This window comes from Calypte anna, chromosome Z (assembly GCF_003957555.1).
Source record: "Calypte anna isolate BGI_N300 chromosome Z, bCalAnn1_v1.p, whole genome shotgun sequence".
NCBI classification, from domain to species: domain Eukaryota; kingdom Metazoa; phylum Chordata; class Aves; order Apodiformes; family Trochilidae; genus Calypte; species Calypte anna.
The window spans coordinates 39,183,784-39,211,439 of NC_044274.1; the positions used below are offsets into that span (position 1 = coordinate 39,183,784).

The 27,656-nt window shown below is 37.7% G+C and overlaps 1 protein-coding gene across 1 annotated transcript in view; it reads left to right on the top strand.

Moving 5' to 3' along the window:
- The first annotated feature begins 15,218 nt into the window (after positions 1-15,218).
- The window catches only part of RORB (RAR related orphan receptor B), a 124,798-nt gene continuing 112,360 nt past the window's right edge, over positions 15,219-27,656 (top strand). The window contains 3 exon segments of the mRNA XM_030467586.1: positions 15,219-15,458; positions 15,772-15,975; positions 16,371-16,843. Coding sequence (XP_030323446.1) covers positions 15,219-15,458; positions 15,772-15,975; positions 16,371-16,843 — 917 coding nt within the window.

Sequence of the window (27,656 nt, forward strand, 5' to 3'; positions counted from 1 at the left end):
GTGAAGTATTTTCAACTTCTAATGCTTTAATAGAAAACACTTGTTCCACAATGAAACTCAGTTCTCGTATCCTTTTTCAGGGGTTAACTCCCTTCCTGTGGGAGAAGCATTTATTTGAAAATTACAAACAAAACCAAAAAGGAGCTGGGCCCATAGCTTGTAGCTTAAGTCTTTGAGTCACACCACAGAATGAATAATGTGCAAAGAACATGCCAACCTCTCCTCACATCACACGTTCAGAAGGAACACAGCAGTGACAGGAGGTAGGTTAATAGAGATGCTTAGAGATGTCTTCCTTGAGACTGAAAGTAGACATTTCATATAACCAGTCTTATTTTGTAGCAATGGAGTATGTGCTATTGCAGGTGGAATATAACTATATATAAAATAACTGTAACAGCTATACAGGGAGAAACATGAAACAAAAATTTAAGCCAGGATGCTTACATTTCAGTCATTTGTGGTTGTATTAGTGTGTTGTTTTAGTGGTTGTATTTTTAATATAATTTTTATGGTGTCAAATAGTTCTATAAAGCAGCAAAATCTTTTATCTCACTGAGTCAACAATCAAAGCTTTTTTTCTCTTTTTTTCTCTTTTTTGTTTCTTTTTATTTTTTATTTATTTCTCTTGGAAGCTCAACAGGAACCTTATGTTTTATAATAGGGGTTACATATGAAAATACCACATATATTTTTTTTAATTTCAACATTTTCTTTAAAATGTTTATTTGAAAAAATTATCTTTTTCAATGTAGTGCCAAAACCAGAGAAAGGAAAGGTGGAAACGATCTTCACTGAAGAGTATTTTCCACTGGGGACTCCACTGGCATTCAGTTGTCTCATTTAATTATCACTTTCCTGATTCAACCATTATTCATGAGCTTCCTTGTGTTCTTAAAAAGCTCTGAGCTGTGCTTGCCAATGTTATGGCATATTATGAAGCACAGTTATGCAGCAAGAGGGAGGGGGTGATAATGCACTGGTCTATACTGCTGGCATGTTTTCTGCTTGAACTCGTTGGCTGCCAGCAGAATGCAGAGCTCTTGATTCAGAATCTACTGGTGCTTTTTAAGCTAGTGTTGCGATCCTCTGCATTCCTTCAGTAAAATACAGCAAAACAGAATCATTTGCATTAAGGCTACACTAGTCTCCATTTGACTGCATTTCACTTTTCTAAGCATGGTGAAAGAAATGCATGGAGAGAAAAGTTCCTAACAGATGCAGACAGAATACACCCGGGTAGGTTTGAGATGAATTTTAATTGGCATCAGTTTTATCCATATGTAAAGCTGGAGTATACTCATTTCCTTTCTTCATGCCCTCTCTGCCTAATTTAAATGTTTAGATTTTTAGATGAGTTAGATGCTACTAATTTACTACATTGGGATTTTTGCTAAAATTGCATGTGACTGAGGTAATCAGGATAAAGGGAGGAAAGATAAATTAAAAATAATTGTTCTCCTCCATGTGCCTCAAATCATGCCATAGCTAAACTAAGGGGTAGTAAGGGAGGTTGGCAGGCATGGGGAGCAACAGAAATGGTATAATTTCTGTTCTACAGCACTGAATTTGGTTTATAATAGCAATAGTCCTGAGGAAATCAGTCTTTAATGAATTTAAGAGCCAGATTGCTAGAGTGTTATCTACCCTTGGCTTCACCCTAAGACATTAAGTAAAAAAAAATAACTTTTTAATAAAGATAGATTTTGGTTGGGGTTTTTTTGTTTGGTTTTGGTTTTCTGGGTTTTTTTTTGTTGGTGGTTTTTTTTTTAATATTATCTAAATACTAAACTGACACTTTATAACAGTTAAGGTGGAATATTTTTTTACTGAAAGTACAGAAGCATTGCTAACACTTTTTATTTTCAGATAGAAAGCAAGTGCAGCATGTTTCTTAGCTGTCTTGTATCAAATCTGTATGAGAGTAAAAACTGAATCTCCCAAATTTATGCTAGGGTGAAAGGAAACACAGACCAACACTTTCTACACAGACTGTTTGAAACACTTATTACCCACATACTTCTTTCAATCATGCAGATTCTTTTGGTTTAAATGAACCTGTGAGGCAGTTTGAAATGACATGCAGTTCCAGTAAATTCAGCCTGGTTGCCTTTACTTCAGTGGCAAGCAAGTTTGAATTTGGCATAGAACTATACACTAACTGAGTATTTACAAAATTCCTAAGTCTTCACTTTGTCAAACCTTACATTAATTTCAGAGGGAACAGTAATTTTAGATGAGTGGGAGATTGCTAGAAGCTTTATTTTCATACCTAAATACATTAACATGAGTATGAGCTATGAATGAATAAAACAGGCCAACGTCTATTCAGAATTACATCAGTGTAACTAAGAACAGAACTTGGCTCCATGTGCTTGGCTGGGACTGTAGTTGCTAGGACTAGTCTATGAATTGAAAAAGCTGCTGCCACCAGTATGTGCCAACAGAGCAAGTGCTGAAGCTGTTGCACCTCCTTTGCTACACAGACTCATGGGCGAAGCTACTTGCACAAAACCTATATCCTTCCAAGCGAGGACCATCAGGACAGGTTTCCATCCTGTGTGGGCTATATCCTGTGCTGTAGAGCAGGATATTCAGCAAGTCACTCTAAGAAAGCAAGATACCACTGAAAAGGGTAAGTTTTAAAGACAAAACCCCCAGAAAGTTGACATGGAGTGGATTTGGTTTGGAGGTAGTAGCTTAGATTTTTAACATGATGCATAAAAGTTGTTAGGACAGCTTTGGAAAAGGACCTTAAACTATTGACTGCTGAAAATATCAGATTTGGGATGGATGATTTGCCTAAAAAAATTGCCTTAGTTTCACCAAGTGCCTGGGGAAACCCTATGAATTTAGTTGCAAGTAAGTGTAACAATCCTTTCTTGTTTCAAGCTTCATAAATATGTTTTACTGCAGATTTTTTTCATCATATCTTCTAAAAGCTGGTTCCATTCTGTTGTTCTGAGTTTTGAACTAAAAAGTTTTGATTTCTTGCACTTATTTTTGCTATCAACTATTCAAAATGGGTTAAAATTTTTTCTGTAGAGTTGTTGTTTTAATTGTTTTTGCTGATGTTCAAGGTAATATCATGTGGCTTTAACATCTATTTTTTATTCAAAAGTTGATCTTTATTAACATCTTTTCTCTTTTAAAATTTTTAATTTTAAAACAAAAATAGCATGTTCAATATTACTCAGTGTGATAAAACAGTTCTTTTTCCCAGTACTCATTCTCTTTATTTTTAATGTAGGATATGCAGCTCAGGATAACCAGGACACGGCCTTGATTACATTCAGGTTTGATATGTAAAAGAAATCATAGAAATTCTAAAAACTTCGCTTTTTCTGTCTGTTATTTTTAATTTTCTCATACTTACAAAGCAGTATAAGGCATGGGTAGTGCAGAAGATTTTAAGAAAAATTACCTGAGCAACAATTTGGCAAGTTACTATTACAAGGGTAAATATAGGTTTTATTTCCAGGTTTAGTACAACAATATGTCTGCTAGTTATTGCATTGTCTTTCACTGATCAGCTTAGGTCTTATACAACTTTCCTTTCCAAGCTATTAACTTCGAAAGATTATTTCACAGTTTCACCAGCAAATATTTATTTGTCTGAGGTCTTAATTTAAAGTGTCATCAGAGGAAAATCTGGGCTGACAATTGTATAAATCCTCAGAACTTGCTAAGGTAACAAAACCAATACTTTTCTCTCATATTTATAATTTATATTTTTACTCCACAAAGCACCAGAAGAAGTTTACTACATACTTCACTTAACTGACTGCTTTGCTAGTAATGCCTGTATAGCTTGACAGTGTCACAGGGATAGTTTTTCTTTCATTCTATTTAATCAGATAACAGATAACATCACATAATGACTCTGCAAATAGTGCCTATTTACAAAAAAAAAAAAAAAAAAATTTAAAAAAAATTCTGCAGCAGGTATACAGAAAGCTGCACCTCCTTAAATGCACAGTGTCACAATGTTTACTACATATTTAGAAAACTGTATTTTTCAGATCATATAGAATGAGATATCTGGTGGATATATGCAACCAACACAGTATCTTTTGTCTGTACAGAACTTTGTGGAAGGAAGTGGTGTTAATGCAATGTAGCTACAGACAGAGCAAATTTGAAAATACAGAATTAAGAAAATGTTGTTTTCACTGGAGAGAATTTTTTATGGTCTTCATTGCTCTAGAACTGAATTTCAAGACCAGTCCCTAGGAAGTCTTTATGTCCTACATGTTTACCCTTATCATAGCAAGTCATGTTGTGCCAGAAGAATACAGGTGTCATTCCAGAGCTTTAGGCAGAACTTTAGACCCAACCATAAAGATACCCAAAGAGTCCTTGAAGAATATTAAAAATTCTACAACACAAGTGTTGTAGGAAACAAGTGGAAGATCTCCTACATACATAGTAACTATTCAGCTAAGGTAATGTCACAGCTTTTTGAGCTAGTTCAAGTTCCCTAATCATCAATGGCCTCACATCCGGCTCAGTTTCACAGCTGTAGTCCAGCCGCAGTAAGTCATTCTTCTGGCAAAACTGAATGGAGTTTCTTAGGTGAAAGGGTATGACTCAAAGCTTTTTCAAATTATATCTCTTGTCCCAAGTTTATTATCAGCACGAAAGCAGGAAGGAGAACCCCTACGCTGCACACAAAGCAATGTTCACTTAGGATCGCTGTGGCCGAACTTCCCATAAATAACCAATTTCTTTTGCTGTCTTCATCTAGGATTCAGCTCTGGCTGATTTTGACTAGTTCATTTCTTCCTAGTCGGGCTGGCAGCCATAATGTGGCATAGGACAGGTAGAGTGGAGCATCACATATCTGCTGCCAGCATTTATGTCCTTCTCTGCTCATTTACAGAAATTCTGTGCTGAGATGGAGTGCAGTGGAATTTTAAAAGTTAGGCATCAACTGAAAGAGGTACCGTACTTCAGATGAGACAAAGGTATGACCAATAGCTGTAAAATGCTGCAGAAAGATCTAGTAGAACAACAAGGCATCTAGGAGAGCAAGACTGAAATGCCCATGGACAAAGCAATATTTATCATGTTACATTCAGAACTTGGTCTGAAACCAAATAGTTTAAGATCAAAGCTCTGGCTTCCTGCTGCACAGGTATATTTGGGAACCAAAGGTTTGATTCAGCATAGAAGCTGATCCAAATATGTAATATGCAATGTGGCTAGTCAGGGGGATGTGCACAGAGTGGCTTTTTTAATGTTGGTTCAGTTACTGTATATATGACAAAAGAAAAAGTGACTTCTTTAAATTACGTGTCTGTTTCCATGGCATTGTTCCTAAGGCAAAGGAAACAAGAGAAAATCTTTTTAAGTTTAGTCATTTTGGTTTTGGAATGAGAGGAAAAAATAGAGAAAGAAAGTAAACATATTATGGTTTCTACAGCTAGCAAGGAAGAACTTGACACAATTGTCATCTGAATATTTTCATTATGCCTTTGACTCCTTTAAATGATTTGATTTTTTTGTGTAACTTTGAAGTGGCTTGGCAGTGTGTAGAATTATTTTATTTATTTATTTTATCTTATTTTATTTTATTATTTTATTTCTTGATAATAGAGTCTATTTTTTGCATTATCTTCCCAATCAAAAAAAAAGACTGAGTACGGCAACCTAAAAAATGTCTACAATGTATAATAATTTCCCAATCTATAGAAATTATATTTTATCATACAGTGGTCTAAGGCAATATTTATTCTCCAACAATGGTAAGCACTGTACTCTTTATATGCAAACAAATAAGAATCTCAGCAGCTTAAAAATGTCATTGAGAGTTGAAAAGCAAATTTTAACACCTTTTCCAAAAATTAGCTCTCATCAGCCTTCAGAAAAAAACACTGACTTTATTAATTCCAAGCTTTTTGGATTTACTTAGAATACTGTCACTGCTCAGGGCAAAATCTCAAAGTTCTTCCACTTTGCCACTGTCCATCCCTTCACCACCTCAGAATTCCCTCTCTGGTCTCATCATAGTGGTTTGATATGCTAGGCAGAGTTATGAAAAAATGTTATAGGAAACATAATATTATACTGTACAAAGTAGGGTTAAAAGGGATATAGTGCTTGTAAGGTTCTTTTAAAATTTTTTTTCTGTTTCCTGTGTCTAGCAGTACTTATCTTCCCACTATTTATCCTGTTGTTCTTGTAAATAAGTAATTTGAATCCAAGAGGTTAAGTATTATTCAAAATACGGACTAATATGATTCTCCGTCCTGCTTAAGTAATTCTCTAGTTTTCTGTGGCTAAATTTGCAATGTCTAAAAATCAGATGAGCTTAGGAAAGATAACAGGAGTATGAAGGTTAATTTTGTTTTGTCTTGGTAAGAACAAAGTTAACTTTGTACTTCTCTGTTTCCATGTAGATCTCTAGTCCTGTGTTATACTCACTAATTTTTGAATACAGACATTTTATCTTGTATTTTCTTTCTTAGTTTTATCACATAGAAAATAGAATTCTGCTAGTTTGTCCCATTGCTATTCTTTCACAAACACTTTGCAATTTTTTTTTCTACATTTTGTCTGCTAATTAAAATTACTGATGTGTTTTCATGCTCTTTAATCATTGGGCTTAATACCTCTTCAAACAGTCATCTCTTGCACATTTGTGAGGAAAGGTAACATGTTTTGGCATGAGCTATCTCCCCAAGATGCAGAGGCAATGCACTATGTGCCTGGATGACCAGGATCATGTTCTCTGAGCTGGAATTAAGAGCAAAGAGGGAGTAAGAGACCTTTGCATTTTCTTTTCTCAATTTTTTTTTTTTTTTTTTTTTTTTTTTTGTCCTGCTAGCAGCAGCTAATAGAAGAAGCAGAAGCTGTTAGTTTCATATACTAGTCTTGTAATAATTGTAGGTGTTTGGAGACACTTTCCATTTGCACACACACACCATTATAAACAGCGAAGTAGCCTTCCTTTGAAATGACTCATTTCTTTCATGTCATATAAATATTTTCCTTCTGGAAAAAGAGAAGGATCTCAAAAGTGGTCACATTTCCCCTGGAAAGCCCTAGGTAAGAGTGAAGTAGTTTCATAACAGCCAAAAATTGTCGGAATAATTTGCGCATATCATAATGCGATATTGCTCTAGCACAGGTGACTGCTTTTTGCCATGTGCCTTTGCTCTGCTGGATACATTTTGCATGAGAGGTATTATGCAAAATACTGTGATGCAACGATCTCACAGTAACAGCATGGAGTGCAGGGCAGGCTGCTAAACTTGCCCATGCAGCAGAATAAACTTCTTACGCAGAGTTAGCTCTCTGCTGTCACAGCTTGACTGTTGGCAGTACCCAAAATAATTCATTTAAAGCTAGCTCTTGCAGCTTTATGCTACACTATGTCCTAGTGGGCTTTTACATTTTCCTATTCTTAGAATTCAAGCAGAAGATACCAGTGGAGAACATTTGCAGTTTGTCAGGTGCAACTGGCCATCCTGAAAGCCTGAGATTTAAAGGAATATGAGCTCCTCGACCTTGCTTATTTGTGTTCAAGCTGTGCATTTATCCACCCATGAGCCAGCTATGCTAGGTACAGTGAGATATTTAGTACCTAAAATATTTAAGCTGCCTGCTTTTATGCTGGGGTGACACACAGCAAGACTAGCATAGGGTGCCATGTGACCCTAGAACTGCATTTTACACCAGCATGTACTAATTTCAAGTACATTTTATGAGAAATTTTCTTCGCTCATCTCTCCACAAATATGAGTGTTCAGTGTTTTTGTATCACTGTGTCTAGAAGGTCTCAGAGACTCAGTCATACTCTCATCATGATTATGAGAAACATAATTTTGGAATTATGTTCCACTTGCCCAAAACATATAAAACAAAAGGAATATTCAAAACAATACCACTTTCTTTATTAAGTCACTCAACATGGGAAGATTTTCTTAAAATCAGAAATCTAGCGAAATAAGCATCCGGACACATATTCTAATTCAGAAAAGCATGTAACCATGTTTAAACCATGTTTAATCTTAAGCATTTGCATTAGTACTTTCTCAGATCAAGACTTGCTAAATCTGCCTGCTTCATATAGGGGGTTGAGCTTATGTCATTTTTCCCCTCTTTTGACTGGCTGTGAACTGGAATGAAAAAATAACTCTATGAATTAAAGTGGTGCTAATAGGTCTGTATGAAAATCACCAGATTTTTCTTATTGAAAGAGGAGCATGAATGGTCACTTCTGCTTTTAGAGACTGTTTTTGTTATCTGACATAACTATCTTGTCTGCTTTGCATTGGCCTGTAAATGGATCATGCCAAAAATAGGGGTAAGTAATCTGCAGGCTTTTTGTTCTCTTTAAACGTCTACTTTAACACTAAAAACAAAATCTGCTTTCTAGCATGTGTATTTTCAACAGCTTGATACTATTCTTATCCACTCCAAAAAACTAGGTCAGCAATTGGCACTTCGGACATCCCTGTCCTTACCATTTGAGCACTGTTCAAGCATACTCCCAACTATCAAAAATACTTGTATTTTTGGTTATAATTTTTAAAGGTAAATTTTAGTTTTCACTGTAAAAATAGGAAACACACTGCAGACACTTATAGGTAGTATATGTGAAGAAAGGAAGGAAGGAAGGAAGGAAGGAAGGAAGGAAGGAAGGAAGGAAGGAAGGAAGGAAGGAAGGAAGGAAGGAAGGAAGGAAGGAAGGAAGGAAGGAAGGAAGGAAGGAAGGAAGGAAGGAAGGAAGGAAGGAAGGAAGGAAGGAAGGAAGGAAGGAAGGAAGGAAGGAAGGAAGGAAGGAAGGAAGGAAGGAAGGAAGGAAGGAAGGAAGGAAGGAAGGAAGGAAGGAAGGAAGGAAGGAAGGAAGGAAGGAAGGAAGGAAGGAAGGAAGGAAGGAAGGAAGGAAGGAAGGAAGGAAGGAAGGAAGGAAGGAGAGGAAGGAAGGAAGGAAGGAAGGAAGGAAGGAAGGAAGGAAGGAAGGAAGGAAGGAAGGAAGGAAGGAAGGAAGGAAGGAAGGAAGGAAGGAAGGAAGGAAGGAAGGAAGGAAGGAAGGAAGGAAGGAAGGAAGGAAGGAAGGAAATTGTTTGGAAGTACTAAATTATTACAACATAATAATAATTAATGAATGCTAAGAAGAAAGCTATAGATCACTCCCTGTCAGTGTGTTCTGTTTCAGATTCCTGTTATTCTTTGTATTTGAGATTCCAACTTTAGTTATAACCTGTGTCAAAATGCATACAAAATGTTACTTTTCCCTTTAATTTTACCTTTTTCAGAACAGAATCAGTAGTAAGCATGTAACTTTTAATCCTTCTCATAGGATTAAAAATTTCTCATAGTAAAATACTGAATTAAAAAAATATCTAAATAGCTAGTTCATAAAAATGGACTGAACTAAGAATTATGATTTTCTAAATAGATATTAGCTCAGAAAAAAAATATCCATTTTGCATACAATGAAAAAAGTCAATTGATATTTTAAAATAAATTTTGTGGCTTTCTTTGATTTTAAAATGTAAAGCTGTCATGTGCAAATATGTATAGGAAAACTGAGATTTCACCAGAAAATTAATTTATTTCCTGATAAATAAAATATCTATATTCTGAGTTATGGGGATTTTTTCCCAGTGAAACAACATTAAAAATTTAAAAAATCAAGCTGCTTCCATGAAGCAAAAGAATGTTTAGCTGGAAGGTCAGTATTCATTTAAAGTGGAAAATCTTTGGTTATAACAGATAATTTGCTTTTTAAGCTACTGCACGTGAACAACAGACATTCATCTTTTTCCAGATTTGTAGGACCTAGTCCCTCCAAGGCTGCTGGTAGTATTTAAAACATGGATCTGAAGGTAGGTCTTCTTCCTCCTCCTTCATTCCTAAAGCATTTTATTTTGCCCACATATTCCTTTCAACTCTCATCCTTCTGTTTCCTTCGCTGAAGCTCATTCTTGCTCTTGGGTTGCCTCGAAACAGCTTAGGAACTCCCGGTCCTGCCAAGGAAGGAGAATGTGGACGGAAATGTCAGAAGGTCATTGCCTCTCAGCAGCTTTTTTCTGCAGCGAGACAGTCATTCACTGCCTGCCTCCTCACTTCATCAACATTCAAATATGCTATGATTTCTACAGAGCAAACACCAGGTTATTTGGGTAGAGAGATTACCATCAAAATAACCTCTTTTTCTGTCTGAGTTTTATGACACAAACTTATCTTGTAAAAGTTTGTGGTGCTCTAGGGTTAATGCAGCTCTCACCAGCAACTTTATCCTTACAGCCAGTCTGTTCAGTTGCGGGCCATTTTAGGCAAGCACTAGGGGGGGGGAGAAGAAGAATTTAATTCTCTCCTAGTGTCCATTATTGTCCAAAAATATATTTAAGTAAGATATTTTATACAATGATCCAGTGACTGACCCTGTACCTAAAGCAGGGGTAAGTCACTACACAACTTCTGCCACTAGGGCAGGAAAGAATATATCTAGTGAAATGAGTCTTCAGTAACACTTAAAAAATGCACTTCCAAAAAAATCCTTAAATATATCAACTATGCAAATTTTATTATATTTTTGAGGTATCATAGAAAGCACCAGGTTTTAAATGTCATAAAATATTTTCAGGGCTTGAGATTCCTTGTTTGTGGCTAGGGATTGCTTTTCATTTCACAAGATAGAGGAAATAATCAAGTATGGGTTTTCATTTTGATTTTTTGAAGATTCTGGTTATCCTGTTGTGCATAATGCATTGTATTCTTGGCTTCTAAACCTAAATTGCCATAATTAAAGAATTTCAGTCACTGAATATTGTTTTGTTTGTGTCAGGATTTTCTAGGGCTGCTCTTAAAACAATGTTACTAGTTTGGAAAAAATACACAGTTCTTTAATTAAATAATATTGTGTAGAAACAGTTTGAAATTTCATGCTGGTAATAAGGCTTTAAGAAGATAAACGTAGTATAGTGTATGTGCATGCTTTCAGATTGCAAGAACAGTGAATTGGGAAAGAATTTAGTAGATGAATGTAAGGCAAAGAATCTATTGGAGAAGTTCAGATTCCTGAGCCTGTCAATAACTCTATGAAGAAGCCATGAAGTGAGAAGTTAGAAAGACTTTCTCTTTAGTTAGGAATGTCTGGCAATGTGGCCATATCTGCTAGAGAGAGATGACATCATGAAAACTGTGACCAATCTTTCCCCTACTGAACCTAAGAAAACGAATTTTGGCACTGGGATCTATCTGGCTTTCTTTCATGCCAAAAGAAATTAAACATTGTTGTCCAGGGGAATTAACTGGGGCCTGTAGATACCGTATATGTTTACTAATTTTTATTCGGTATATTTTAATGAAGCAACTAGATGAGGCATAACTTGCTACAGCTCTAATGAATATATTGCAAATTATTAAAATTTTAAAATTATGTGGTCTTAAATATTAACTTAGAAGATTTGTAATCCACAGAGCCTTAGGAAAGGTTGTAACACAAGTAAGTATTCTGAAAGGCAATTTATCAGTGTTTAGTTTGAGATAAAAATATATTAGCGATAACAATTTTTTTCCCTATAAAATATTTTTTTTTACATTTTTGAAGTAGAACAACTTATTTGTTTGTATTTTAACTCTTTATGGCCTCTATTTCTCTAAACCTTGGTCTCTGAAGAACCCATCTAAAAAATATAAATCCCGATTAAGGAGTCTTTGAAACCTAGGATAAACTATCCTCTTACAAGAGTAGTGAAGCAGAATTGTACAACTCAGGTTATTTAACTACTAAAGATAGGTGTTCAGTATTTTAAACTTCTTATAAAGTCCTGTATGACCTCAGATCATGTGGCTTTCCTGTGTGTTGTTTACCTGTGTGTTGTTTACCTACTTCATTGTATAGCAGTTTCAAGCAACCACACATTTTGGAATAAAGTATTAACAATCTGCCTGGTGCTGAATGAAGTTCCCATCTGTTTTCTACACATTATTTTATTGCCACCATTATTAGTGCTTAGCAGAAAGTACCTCTTAATAAACATTAGAAATAAACTGAAAATTTAAACAGGTTGTTTCACTAAGTGAAGAAGTTAGCTCAGACATTATTTTACATAGATTGAACAGATGAATAAACAAAGTCTACAAGGACTTCTGGAAATAGATATATAAAAACTGCCATTCCATAAAGTACTAAGAAAAGTAAATAAAAGTCGAGACCAAAATTATTTGTCTGCTGCAGACCAAAAAACAAAGAAAAAAACAAAAATAAAACAAAACCCCAAAACCAAAACAACAAAACAAACTAAAACTGTTTGTAAACAACATCACAATAAAATTTAGAAAGAATATTGGTAAAGCAGTTTCTTCTCCCTTGTCAAAATCAGCATATAAATTCCAAATAAAGGTGCAGCCCTATTTAGTGCAATAGTGGAAGATACTCTGAGTGTACTGCCTAATAAGTAGACAGCATGTTATTTGACTATCAAAGTTTTGACTGGTGTTAAGATGTAACTTTACAACAATTAAATGTAAAAATCATACTGGCATAGAAAGGAACAAGACTCAGGACATAAAAAAAGTCCCTGCTTTCTCTTCAAATTCACCTAGATTTTGTTTACTTTTAGGTGGACATCCAGAAGAAAAGAGTGTCTTGCTTGCCATATACCAATGACAAAGTAGATGGAATCTCTGCTCTTTTTCCCTGTTGCATTTCTAATGCCACAAGTCCTATCCAGGAGCTAATTAATTCTTCACCTAGCTTCCAAATTAGATGTGAGGTAAATTGTACCCACTAGAAAGATGAGATTAACACCTCCATACTTTCTAACTATTTTTGCAAAGGGATGTGTGAGACTTTGTTTTCTTGTAATCACCTCAGAAATTTTAATGTGATGAACAGATGAAAAGATGGCTGATGGGAAAATACACAAAAGAGAGTCCAAGAGACAGACCTATCTGCTGCCAACCTCACCTGCTGAAATATCAATTTTAAAGAAAACATTCCACTGTTAAGTGAAAAGATGGGCTGGTGATATTGGAAGGTATGCTGATGTAAGTGGAGTAAAATTAAGCAATTGGTAAGAGTTTCTGAACAGGATCGTAAGGAAATGTCCTACAAGAGTATTAACAACTTTGCATGCAGTATAGAAATTGCATTGATACAACAGTCAAGGATATAAGAAACAACAGATATCTTAGCAAATCATTATGTGTTTTTTTAACTGCCTGTGTCCTAACCACAGTGAATACAGCTAAAATTCACCACAATCAGATGAATTCGAAAACTTTCAATATTGGCAGAACTGATTTTTCATGTTGCTCTCATTTTCCAGTCAGACGTGTTTTGAAAAAGGCTAGTGACAAGAACAGCTTCCTATAAACCTCTCACCTTGTTTCCCAGAAGTAAAGCTTTGCCAGTTTGTATCAAGAGTGGAAACTTCACTTTGCCTCTTTCCTATATTGATTCTTAATTTCTTCAGAACAACAGAGAGCACACCTATGATTTCTCACATAACAGTCCTAATATGACTTAATCTGATAATTCACATACAAAAGAATAAATCTACTTTGTCAAGTCCGTACATTTAATTTAAAAGGTAAATAGATACACTTCAGTTAAATCAGGGTTTTCCGTTTTCATTTTAGGCTTGGAGTTAGGAACTGTGATCCTTGGTACCGGGGACTTATTTCTAGGAACACCCATTGAGATGGCTTGTGGTTGTGCTCCATGATTTAACATACAGGGAAAAGAAAAAAGAAAAAAAAGCCCAAACCAAACAACAAACAAACGCAAACAAACAAACAAAAGTTGGAAGATCCCACTTTATTTTCTTTTTCGTGGGTAAACATAATTTAATTCAAAGAGGGAATTGCAACTCAGGAAAAATCCTTCTCGCGGACGAACCTGCCTGTTAGTCTTATGCCGGGGAAACAAACTCCTTTCGAAGTTCAGATTTTCTCAGTGATGAGAAAATGACTCACCACCAAACTTTCCTGTCGGAAAAGTGAATGCAGTTCCCCGATGGCAATCACAGCGCGGTGAGCGCTTTAAACCTTCCACCCCAGAGACTCCCATCGCTCCCACACCCAAAAAACAAAAATAAATAAATAAATAAATAAACAAACAAAATTGCTGGAGCACAGCAGGGGATTTTCTGTGCCTGTTACCTTTCCCCTCAAGCTTCAGAGCTCTACAGAAAAGGCTCATTTCTGTACCACCACACCTAGCTTCGGCCGCCGGTCAGGACCCGCCAGCAGCCAGCCGCACCCGACCGGACCAAAAGTTCCCGGCAAGTGCCGGCGCGAAGCCCCGCGGAGCCGCATCCCCTCCGCGACCGGACCTGAGCCGGGGGTGGAGGCGGATGGCCGCGGTTCCGCCCGCGGCCGCGGTGCCGGGCGGGAGGGACGGCGGCGATTGGCGGCGGCGCTGACAGCAGGCGGGGCCGCACCGGCGGCACCGCCCGCCCCCCGCTATAAGCCTCTTTGCCGCTGTCTGCCTGGGTCTCACTCCTGCCCCGCGTGTCCCTGTGGCTGCACAGTGGAAATCCGCACCGGGGACCTGCTGAGGGTCGCCGGTGTCATGTGAAAGCGCACATGCTCTGCCTTCCACCCAGCCCTCCTCTCGCTTCTCCCCCGCGTGTTTTTTCTGCTTTTCTAACGCTTACTCCTTCCATTCCCCTCCGCTTGCTCCCCCACTAGCCGTCCGCCGCCGCTTCGCGGCCCAGGCGACCCCCGCAGGGGCTCCGCGGCGGGAGGGCGCAGGGCGGCCGCCAGGGAGGAGGGTGCCCGGCAGCGGGCATCCCAAGGACTCGCGCCCCGCGGAGCCGCCTCGGAGGTATGGTTTTCCCGGTGGACCACAGCTGCGGCGGCTGCCGGCTCCGTGGCTGCTGAGACGGGATTTTTCTGGTGCGGTTCCCGGGCTCCCAGCTTCATGACTGCACGGAGCGGGGAGCCAACACCATGCGAGGTAAGCGGGCCGGGGGGCGCCTCTTCCTGGGAAAACTGCGGGGAAGGGGCCGGGAGAGAGGTTTCATGCCGGTGCAGAGGGTCCGGCACGGAGAAAGTTGATGAGGGACCACGCTTGCCCGCTGGCGTGGATGCTCGCGGCGCACTTCCTTCATCGGCAGGGCGGCAAGGGTCAGCCCCAAGTGCTCCCCGCGGCAGGAGGACGAGGGACATCCCCGACGTACCTGTGAGAGAAAACCCAGCGTCTCCCTGGGCCGCAGCGGGCAGGGTGGGAGGGAAGGAGCAAGTGGTTGGGGATGTCTGTGTCTTGGAAGTCCCCACCCGCAACTGCCCACGGGGAGCACTCGCCCGAGGCAGGTGGCCCATACCAGAGGACCCACCTGCCTCTTGGTCCGGAGTCGGTGCCAGCACGGGGAGGGACTCTTCCCTCCCCAGAAGTTGTTCCCAAGACTTTTTCACTGGCTTCTCCCTGTTCCCCAGCCGCCATGTCACTTAGGGAGCCCAAATTCCCGCGGGTTTCTAATGGGGGTGGGAAGGTTTGCGCTGACCATACCCTCAGCTCTCTCCCGCGATCCCCCGAGCCAGCACACCCTGCGCAGCCCTATCGCGAAGAGCACCCAGAACCTCCCCTAGGTTCTCACAGACCCACACAGTGAGGGTCTCACAGGAAAGCCCAGAGCATTCCCACTGCCGCGACACCCCAAGGCTTGGAGAGCTTCCGGAGCGCCTGTGCTGCGGCTTCAGCTCGTGCTGGAGAGGGGCTGCGTGCTCTGGCTGGCACGGTGGACACCTAAGTGGGTGCGAAGGGGTGCTGGAGAGGTGTGAACTCGTTGTTTCCTCGTGTCTCAGGGCCAGACTGCTGGGCTGCGTTCTCGGGTCAGACGAGCACTGGTACCGGGACGAGAACAACCCTTGCCATCCCCGGACAGCCGCGGGGTTGCGGCACCTCCTCCACATCCCACCTTCTACACTCATTTTCATCTCTCAGTTCTTCAGCCTGGTTGCTTACCGCACCCCGGCGTGGTAATCGGACAAAAAGCAATCTTTTCCGAGGTATAGGCACAGAGAAGGACTCAGGAGGAGTGGAACACGCTCAGGGTTAGCGAGCGTGCAGGTTTCTAAGGTGTCTGGTTTGCTTTAATGAATGAGGACGGACACGCTGGAAACAACTTTTAGCTTGGGTTTCCTCCTGTGGGATAATCAGATCCTGTAGCTGCGTGCGGTAACAGCGTTGACGAATGACGCGTGTGTTTAATTTTCCTTAAACTGTAACTTTGACATTTGCGCAAAGAAAAAAAAACACCTCTTTTTCCCTCTCCCACCGCTTCCGCGTCCTCCCCTCTTCCCTCCCCTCCACCCCCCGTCCTCCCCCAGGTTTCTTAGAAGCCTGGATGTTCGATTTGGAGCATCTGGCAAGAACTTTCTAGACAGTATTTGGCTTTCTTAAGAGAACAGTAAACGGAGGGAAAAAGCTCAATCCCATAAAGCGGTCCCTTCGGCAGTCTTGCTGCTCCCCGCCTCCGAGGAACTCCACCAGTGCGAGCATAGACAATCAGTGTCTTGGGGGGTTATTTTCGAAAGGTGTCCGTCAGTGCCCGCTGAGTAGGAGTCCCGTCTACCCTTTCGGGGGCAATTTTCTCTCCCTCACAAGCCGCAGCCCCTTGTCCCCCTTCTCCCCTCCTCGAGGCGGCCCGGGCTGGCGCAGAGCGCAGGAGCCCCCCCTTGGCAAGCCCGAAGAGAAACTTCGTTCCTCTCCTGACCCTTTCCTTGAAAGCAAGGTCCAGGGTGGCCGAACGGCCCTGGGAAAGGAGAGAGAGGCTGATTTCTTTGCACACCTGCCGGTATCGCCTGCGGGGCTCTCCTCTGCAGCTGCCTCTGCCGTCTCTTGGTTTCTGCCATCACAGCTACTGTCCGTGAAGAGGTGCTGCTCTGCCCTGGAATGCAAGTTTTTATTTGCATTATATTTAGGCTTGCTCAACAGGAAATTTACTGGTGGCCGGGGGTGGAGGGAGGAGAAGAAGAACAAACAGGCATCATTCATCCTTGTGCAAAACTTATGTGCAAGAGGTTACCAAGTGCTTAACAGGAGGTGCATGTATGTTGAGATAAAAGCAGCACTTGATACACACTCAAATGAAAGAGCATTGTACACTACTAGAGTATCTGCACATTGCATTTGTGGCTTTCCTAATAAAGGAAAAAACCTTGTATCACAACAGATTGTGAGCTTGCATGAATTAATGCTTATAAGCAGCTGTAAGCTTTCTGCTGAGTTTATACCTCTTTACTGTTGGGTTTGAAAGAAGCAGCATTCTCTCTTGTACATGTGAGCTCTTCCCCCAGACTTTTATATTTGAACTGTGAAACTTCCAAACTGCAGTTTAGGCACTCAGCCTAATGGGTCTGGGATGTGTAGGTTACTTAGCTGCTTCACACTGGAGACAGAGGCCAAAGAACTTCTGAAAATATCCAGCTTGTGTTACTGCCTGCTGCATTCCAAAGCACTGTGCAGTCACGGGTGCTGCTGATCATCCTATCCCATGGAAGCCCAGCAAGTTTTGGAGCACACCTCTTCTGTCATGCTGCTGCACTGGCAATGTTCTGTACAAAATAATAATTCTCTATACTTCAAATCTTGGTTTAAATCCTCTTGAGAATACATAGCTGTGTTGATGTACACCAGCAGAATGATACGCTGGTAGGGAAGGCTGAGCACAGGTCCCTCTGACCTGGGACTGGAAGTTTTGGAAGTTGATTGCTTTTACAGCTGTATTACGAAGGCAAATACAAGTATAAAAGAAGGAAATCTGTTATGAGTGGTCACCACAGTCTTCTTTTCACCTGTCCCACTCCTGACAATATCTTGTGAGGGGGTTGAGAACATAGAAAGTATAGTTAAGTATACTTCTTAGAAAAAGAACACTGAAAATGCACTAAAATTATTGTGCTGCTTAACTAAAAGAAATCAAGACTTTAATTAAAGAGAAATTAAAAACTTAAAGCTTTTACAAGCCAGTGAATTTTTTATATAATACATCTGATATGCAAACAAAATTTTATGAAGTGGAAAAAATGCTATGTCAAATCCCCTAATTTTGTTTAGGCATGTGCTATATCTACACACACAAAACCCAAGTTTATGCTCACAAATTTTGCTTAATGAAACTGAAATTCAAACCATCATGCAGAGTACCCCTTTTATTGAAAGAATAATGGTTAAAACTTTAGCTGGGGAATCTTACTGAAAAGCTTTATTTTTTAATGTTTTAAACAAAAGAAATTCCACAGGACCTTGAAACAAAAGTATTTGAACACGGTTTTCCTTGTAGTTTCTTTCTTGCTGGTGTCAGGACTAGCAAGGATACATATTATATAATGTACATAGTTATTCTTTTTTCTTAGTATCACTGAAATATTTGTAAGCAATTAGGAAAGTGTGAAATAAACAGATCCTATCTTCAGTACTGATGACAGAGCTTATTAAGTAACATATGCAAGTAGTCTGGGTAACTAAGGAAGTTCTTAATTTACTAGATGAGTGCAGGGATTCTTCATATTCTTTATATAGGCAAAGGAAACTATTTCACACATTATTCCAGGAAAATTATGTACTACTGAATCTGGAATATATAGCATTAATATCCTAAAATATCTCAGGGAATGCAATGACTATTTAAAACAGATTATAATACTGAACTTGACAGACGTAGGATCTTACCCCACCACAGCAAAACATCACAGTGTGATATATCCAGCTACTGCTTATTTGAATAATGTTACTTCACATCACTGAGACTCCCTGATATGTGATGGAACAGAAGTTTCTGGTGTTAGGGCTTTGCAGGTCAGATTTTAACCAATGTCAGTAAATGCTTAGAGAGGCAGTAATAAACTATTACTGTATTACATAATAAAAAATACAAATATCTGTAGTTAATATAGAATGTTACTGCTCTAGAATGAACAAAAATCTAACCTGAAGTATGAGAGCCTATTTGTAACTCTTCAGTACTTTTACTTTGAATTGCACAAGATTTACATTCTAAAAGGAATCTTGCATTTTTGTGTTATGCTACAGTGTTGGAGGTAGGAGGAAAGGGCAGTGCGCGATGCAAGTTCACTAACAGAAAACTGTTTGTTTTAATATTATTAGAATTTTTACCATATAAGAGATTTATTATTAATATTATTATTATTAAAGGAGAAAAATTGCCTTTTTTATGGATATAATTTTTGTGACCTGTATTATTACGGTTAGTATAAAAACTATGAAAATATCATGTATATTGGCTGGAATTAATTTCTCTTTGGTGGTATGGAAAATGTCTGACATCCACTACTGGCCTTTCAAAAGTCAGTATATAGTCAGCATAGTCACGGTTTCAAAACCCCTTAATTTGTATCTTGTGATTAAAAACTGTATGAACATTTCAGAAGAAAATATACTGAAAAAAAAAAAAAAAAGAAAAAAGAAAAAAAAGTATGTTCTAAGTAAAGTGAAAGACAGAATTCCTGTTTAAAATCTGCTGAGTAACAGAAAGTCATTGGGGTGCTCTCACTGGTTTTGCTATCCATGATTCTGACATGTACGTAATAAAAAAAAATGGATGGGTGAAGAATATCTTTAACAGGACTGTATGTTATTAAAGAGTTCCAAGAGCCAGGGTCTAGTACAGGAAAATAAAAATCAAAAGAGTGAAAGATTCCCAAGATATCCAGGAAATAATTTTCCTTTCTCTGAGGCAATGCAATGAACTCACAGAAAACAAGATCTGTGCTATAAAATTGAAGAATGTGTGCTTTACAACTAAAGACAAAAGACTCGCACAGGAGTAAATATTTACAGCAGTGAATATCGATTGGTATATATTGATTGAACTAACATCAGATGGATAAAAATAAACTTTACTAGTTCACGGGTATAATGGGTTATGTTAACTAGCCTTTTCGTAATCCATATGCTGCCCTTTCAACCCACGACCCCTATCTGTTGAGCTCTTAATGAGGGAAACCACAGGTGTTATAACGCCATTGGGGTAATTGGGCTTATATATAGTAGCCATGTAAATAATTGATAGTAGTTACATAGGACAAAAGAGAAATAATTAAAAAGAAGGGAAAAAAATAAAAAAAGAAAAGAGGCGAAGAGACTTTTTTTGCATTACTGCACAATCGTGAGGTAGTGCACTGGTGGTTATATATTGTTTTACACTTCTAAGATGCTGTCCTAGATCACTTGCTGTTGAGCTTCATAATAAACCTGTTAAGTCAACTTAAACCAAAGAGTAAATTTTAAGAAACCCGATATATTTGAATTTAAAATCTGTTTCTTTAAAGAGCAGCTTTGAGCATTTAGCACAGTTGGGGCTTTCCATAATGACTTTCATAGATGTCAAAATGTTGTTCTTTGTGCTTTGTATTTGTAAAGTTCCATAATGTTGTTCCTTCTGATTCTCTGTGCAGTCTGGGCAAAGTCTGCAGTGCAGCTTTGAGAATGCACCATCACGCAGTGTCACGGGGGGCGGCAGACAGAAGGTGCCTTTTGGATATTGCTGTTTTCCTGTTTGTTTCTAATACTGTTTTCATGAGCATATTGAAAACTCTAACTATGAACAGGATTGAGACTTGAACACAGCTGTGATAGCCTGGCCCTTTTTTGGGTGAGCAACATTTACTCAGTTGCATGGGCCTGTTGGTGAGACCTTTGTCCCTCTGGATCTTTGCAGTTTTCTAACTCTTTTTATAAAGAAGAAATGCTCTAGCTCTGTAGCTTAACTTTTTGAGACACATTCTACTGGAAATTTATGCAAACAGAATGACAGCTGTTTCTGCCTCTGCTACAAGTATACAGGCTAATTTAGTTTGACATAAATGTTGTTATTATGCTGTCAATGAATTACTTTGATGAATTGTCAATTACAATGCATCTACACATTTTTTGAAGGAAGATTGATGCTTTTATTATTGAAAAAATGTAATAAATATTAAAAAATGTGTTTTTCTCGATGTGGATCATGGACATTTTAAACCACATGTTCATTATAGAGTAAATGACAAGTAATTATGCTTCCTTAAAAGACGAAATAATTTTAATAAGAGTTTTCCTGTGATCATGGGCCTTGTATGTGCAAGTACTTCACTTAAATTTGATGGACTACTCACATAAATAAGGAAAGCTGAATTTAAAGTTTGGTTTATGTCCCTTTGAAACCCAGTGACTTGGGATTGTGAGAAACATGAGTGATTACAACAGCTTACAGGTATGCAGTATTGTAAGAAGCATGCCATATTTAAAAAATCTTGCCTTCAATAAAATCCTTTACCACTCCTAACTGCTTGATACTTTTTAGTGCTTGAATTTTGCTATTAATTTGTGTGGAAATTAATATTGCCTGGGAAAATATGTTGGTAAATATGCTACTTGTTTTCTCAGGTAATACTGATATTTAAGTATTCAAAACCATTGTTCTTCTGCCAGTTATCAATAACTTACTTATTAAATTGCTATGCTGATTGCCGTGTTGCTCATGGTAAATAGTGGCCATATCAATTTCTGAGTAAAGATTAAGAAAATACGTACATTTGTAACATAATTAGGCATGAATATGCTACATGACTGTACTAATAAATATTTAGGTGTCGTTAAAAAAGTAGTATAATTCTAAAAATAATTCTTATGATTATTATCAAATCAGCATTTAAAGCATTCTATCTGATTATAGGTGCTCTTGAGGTAGCCTTACAGTTAACTGATTCCTTTTAGTTAGCCATGGTCACATAGAAGGCCTCCAGAACACAACAAAAGCATTTCACAAAATTCTTTTTTAAGATTCTTATTTCTGCTTCATTAATCTACTGTAGCTATAATTGACTCTATCCTTCAGATCAACATTTCCTAACAAGCCATACATTCCCAATGCATTTAAATTTTTTTCAAGCTCCGAAGCAATCCTGTTGACTAAAATGTCTTCGCTCTTACAATTAATATATATTTGGAGGTTTTTGAGAGAAGGTGTTCATGGATGCAAAAGAGCTAGATCAAAAGAATATGAAGAAGTTGTTAAATTGCATTTCAGTCTACTGTCAAAATAATGAGCTGTCAAGAGGGTAGCTTATTATGTTTTGGAGCAGGTTGCTGGTGGTCTCAGATGAAATTAGGTTTCTCCTAAAATAAACTTAAAATATAAAAAGTGAAGACAAGTCTGTTTATAACTAAGCAACTCTTAATTACCATCCCCACTACACCAGGAGGTAAAATGTGATAGGCTTTATGTAATTTGATAATTTGGGGAAGTTAGATTGTTTAGTGTGCATTACAATTGAATGTATACACTTGTTTGAAAGATTTTTTGAAGCTACAGACTCAGTACTGGAGTTGATGGCATGTTTCTGTTAGCTATCTATCAGGGTGAAAACTGGAGCAAACCATCTTCTAAAGGATTTACTGGAAAAAATCTTTTTTTGGAGGAGGGTAGCTTAGTGAATTTGCTATATGTGAACTGTATAAAATGGATTTTAACAAATTTAAAGAGAGTGTTTTCATGAAGTTGTCTTGAGGTATTCATGTGTGTTGTCTTCTCTTTTTGTCTTGAAAAATATGCCTGTTTTTACTAGGTGGTGTTAAACTGCTGCCAGTAATTGTTTTGATTTAAGAGACTACTGTGGGAGTGCTTTTTGCAAAGTGGAACACTACACTGCTAAGCGCATTTTTCCTTCATCACTTGTACACTTCAACAGTGAAGCACCAATTTCACTTCTCAAAACAAGATGGAAAAATAAAAGATAATGTTATATTTCAGGTCCTAAATAAGCAGTAAAACAGGTGCTCTGTTGTTTGGGGTTTTTTTTCCTGTTTCTCTGTCTGGAAGAAGACTGAAGCATCAAACAGGCTATAAAAAGCACTGTTTACTTCAATGCAAATTGTTTGGGGGATTTTGTACAATATTTATACAATGAACTGTATTTAGTATTTAATTGGAATGAACTGAAAGAAAGGAGACATGATGCACAGGAACTGAGGCCAGATATTCAAATGTAATGGGAGCACAAATGTGAACAAATGCAGCACAGTCTAGTGGCACAGAGGAGCAATGGCACTGAAGAAGAAACGTATTAAGGAGGCACAGTGCCATTAGTTCTTCTTTGAGAAGAATAAACATTTTTATCTTGGAGAAAGTTTCACTGATGACCAAGCACAGATTATTTTAGCTTGTATAGGAATTTATAATAAAACTGTAATTTTATTTTAGAGAGTTTGTGAACATTATTCAAGTACTGATTATTACTAGTATCTGTCAGTGAGGCAGACTTCTCCTTTTAATCACAAAAGCCATTCTCTCTGTACCAATACATATAGACATGTGATACAAGAAATATCAGCTTAATTTTTTTTCTAGTGTATGGAAACCTAAAATACATTTCATACTGCAGAATCAAAAATTTTAAATAATATAAGTACATTACTAAAATAATGAGTATTAAATACTATGATCTACAGCCACACATAAGCAAAACAGTTTTAATGTATTTGAGTGGGATCCACTTTACCGAGGAATCACAATTGTTAATATACACTAGCTTCTTAGCCATACCAATTCAAGAAAATTCAGGTTATATATCTCTCAAAGTATTAAGTAGGAGTAAGAAGGATGAAGAAAAAAACAAAAAAACAACAATATTGATAGGGGCAAAGTATGTTTGATTAACACCTATTGAGAATAACTCACAGATTGTTCTTTTGCTTAAAGAATTCTAATATCATATTCCTCTGCAATTTGCAAAGCACTTCTAAACGCTTATGGAAGTAAATGTCTTATTCTAAACTGGTCAAGAGTTAAGGTGCGTCAGCTGTTGCAATATTAAAGAGGAAACCACTAAATATTTAGGAGCTATCATAATTTAGCAGTATTTTAAGTCATAATTAAATGTACTCTTAAAAAAAAAAAAAAAAAAAAAAGAAACGTAGAAATCTTTGATTTCCGGATAAACTCTTCATGTATGTCAGTATTTCAAGCAAATATATATTACAGTATATTGCATCAACTGAATGAAATCTTTCTCCATAGCTGTGACAGAGCCAAACTTTATCTTTTCATTTTGAAACAGAATTCCTATTAGACTTGGATAGAATATTTTATTGTGAAACTAATTGTACAATATGTCTCATTGGTACTGTACAATCTACTGGTTTTCAGAAGATGGGTGAGCTAAAGAATACTAGCACTTTAACAAATAAGTAGGGAGAGAAATTGCATGGCCATTATTCATGTACCTATGCAGAAGTTGCTGTCTTTATTTATCACTTATCATTTATCTGAGTTTGCCAAAATTTTACTATTTATTTTTTGTAAAAGAGCATTTACCAAGATGTTGTCTAAATCAGCAATTGCTACAAACTCTGGTGGGAGTGCCATGAAGACACTAAATAACACCTTTTGCGGCAAGTCATTTTCAGATGTGAACAAAATTTAGGAGAAAAAGATTATGTGAGCTTCATCATAAAACTGAAGGAGAGATATGTGCATTTTCAACCATGAATTTAGTAAGGTGCAAGAGAAAACAGGGAGGAAAAAAAGGTGCTGAATTCAGATAAACAGCAGACTAAATATGAAGGGTGCTGTTTCAAAAGACTGATATGGAAGAAGAAGGTGGAAATGTAAAGGGAAACAACATAATATAAAAAGGAAGAGAGAAGGTGGAATTTTTTTTTTACATGAACAGCCCTGTAATAAAAAGTATAGAACTTTTCAATTTGCCCCCACTGAGGTGGTGTTAATCACAGTGGTCACAGTGTTAGAAAAGACAAAGAGAGAAGTGGAAGTCATAGAAAAATAGAAGTTAATTAAGGAAAAGCATGAATGTACAATACAAATGTATTAATAGTGCTGTTTTCCATAATTAGATGTTGCATGTAGATGTATTGTAATGGGACATCAAACTGTTTGGTATTTGCTAAACAATGTCATTAGGCATCTGCTGCCATTCATTTCACTATGTACATCCAGAGCTCTGATATTTGGGAGTGCTGCAAGTTGGACCACCACATATACAGTTATGCAAGCTGTCTGTACAAGCTTGGTATTCACTGCACTTCAGCCAAGTTAGTAATTTGAAAAATTAAAATGTCATTTGCAAAATACATCCAAACCTGATCTTTTTAAACTCTGGATTGAACCAAATTGGAGTTTTTCCTACTTTTCTGTTATTCTTCAGTCCTTCGTTCTTTCTCTATATTTTTTCCAGTCACTTTTGTTAAAAAGCAGTACACTCAGAAAAGTTTAGACACTAGATTTCATTTATCTATTAGAAAACACGTAATTGGTTCAGTAGACCATGCATCATATGTGCATATATTACGGGAAGGTACTTTGTTCTTTTCACCCTTTTGTTTCTTTTGGTTTATCTTTGGGATATGCTGTAGGGAAGAAATAAAGAATTTGTTAAATCTTAACCTGGCTACATCTCTCTCATGTACCCCTATTACATTTGTATTCTTGTAGCCTTGGAGATAGAAAAGGTGCTTGGGAAATGAATCTCTGTTTCCCCAGTACTGCTTCAATGCCAGCACCTGCTCTTTCTCTTGCCTAGGAAAAGAATTTGCTTGTATCTTTGGATTGTTTGTGGTTTTTTGTTCTTCTGGGGGTTTCATTGTTTGGTTGGGTTTTGTTCGGTTGGGGTTTTTTTGTTTGCTAGTTTGTTGTTTTTTTTTTAAAGTGATCTATTATCTAGGCTTCACATAATTTATATAATAGGCTTTTGGAAACAGTAGAAATGTGTAGCAGTGAAGAGATAATTTCCTATCTGATTGCAGCAAAACATTTTTCTGTAAGATAGAAATAATGCCTTTAGGCCTCTTCTGCATGCTCTGCAGATAAACACGTAATGCTCTTACAATTCTCCCAACTTCTCCAAAACCAGGGTCATTTTAAAGTGTATGGCTAACTTTTCTGTCTGTACCAGCTTCACAGAGCTTTTCACAGAACCAAACAATCACAGAACTCCCCTTACCAAAAAGAAAAAGGAAATCTGAATTTTCGGAAAACTACTCTGGGATCGTAGGAGGTTCATTTACGTGAATACTCTGCTTTCCCACCTCCCTCCTGTAGTTTTCTGTAAGTCCTAACCATAAAATAGGCAGGGAGCCAAGCTGTCATCCCTAAACATCTATTTCATCCTCTCTCAGGATCAGTTGAGCTAGAGGAGGGTATATGTCTCTGAGGAAAGTTTTTATGTTATTACTGAAATGTTTAGGAATGCATCAGATTTTGACCCGTTGTTAGCCTACATTATCTTTTGGGCAGAAATAAGCTACAGGATAAAATTTCAGGCAGACAAGTTCCATTAAATATATATTGTGATTTTTCATAAACCCAAAAATAACATTCTTGATACATGATTTACTGTGGAGCCAGTCAAAAGATAAACTTTCCATTTACTGTCAAGGGTAATATAAATTGCTAAGGAATTCATTTTCATCGGAGGGATAAGGCTGTTCCTGTGAAACTACTGACCACTGTTCATATGTTGACTATTATGATATTTTAAGCAGTACAAAAAATTAAAATTCTACTTACTTCTCATTAATATAACTGAAAAAAAATTAATGTTGTATGTATAGATATATTTTATATTTCATGAGGGAAGAAGTGATATGTTGATACATTTATGCAGAGTGGTTGACCAATTGCTACGAAAAAAAATAATACTCTTTTCCCATTATATGGGCTTTGCAATAGGAGATATATTCCAAGAATACAAACTTACCTTACATTTCTATGATTTTTTTGTAGTTTATAATGAAAAGAGACAAGTATAAATACACCATTTTCAAATCCTGTTTGGGTGTTAGATTTTGCTCTTAGAGCTAACCAGTCATTCTAATGCATTGATTTTAGTTTTTATTGCAGTTGTATATTACCTTTTAGAGCTTTTTTGTGCTCTGTCAATTTAAATCCCCATTTCTGCTGGTTTTTAGTTACTCGTTGCTTCTTGGTGCATTTTATGTTCTTACAGACTTCGTGATTCTTCATTTTATGAGATGCTTCTGTCACAAGTATACTTTTACTGGCAGACTCAATAAAAGAAGGCTGTTGTATAGGTGTTAAGGATGAACCTGGAATATGATCCTGCCACTCTATTCATTAATCTTTTTAGAAATTCTAGGCATGTTGAAGAAGTGTTAGTAACTGTCCAGAATAATCTATAGTACACTGATGAATGCTTTTTTTTAGTGAAAGAAATAGTTTATCAGATATTCACATATAATAAAGAGAAAAAAAAAAAAAAAAGAAAAAAGTGAATCTAAGTTATGTAATTTGTTTACTTTCTTCTTCTGCATGACTGTTTCTACAAATCTGAGAGATAATAGTTCTTTTGCAGATACAGTCAGCATTTTTATATGATAAAGAAAAGAATCAGGAAGCTTTTGTGCAATGAGATTTTATTAAATCAGCTAAATTAGAACTTCCCTAGGAGTTTTGTTTTCTAGTGCCTTCACAGACACTATGTCCTTTCCTTGAAGAAGGTGGGGGATTGATTGTGCCCTGCAGGGAAGTAGGACCTGTTCCTGAAGGGGGTTTTGGCATGCAAATAGCTGTATGGATGAGGTGGCTGATGTCAGGTTAATCCTGTTAGGTGCAGACCTACCAGCAGCTCCTGGTGCTGGGGCTGTCTCTCTCCCATGACATTTCCCCATTGTGCCTCAACACTGACCTTGAAAGACCCTTTTCCTGTGG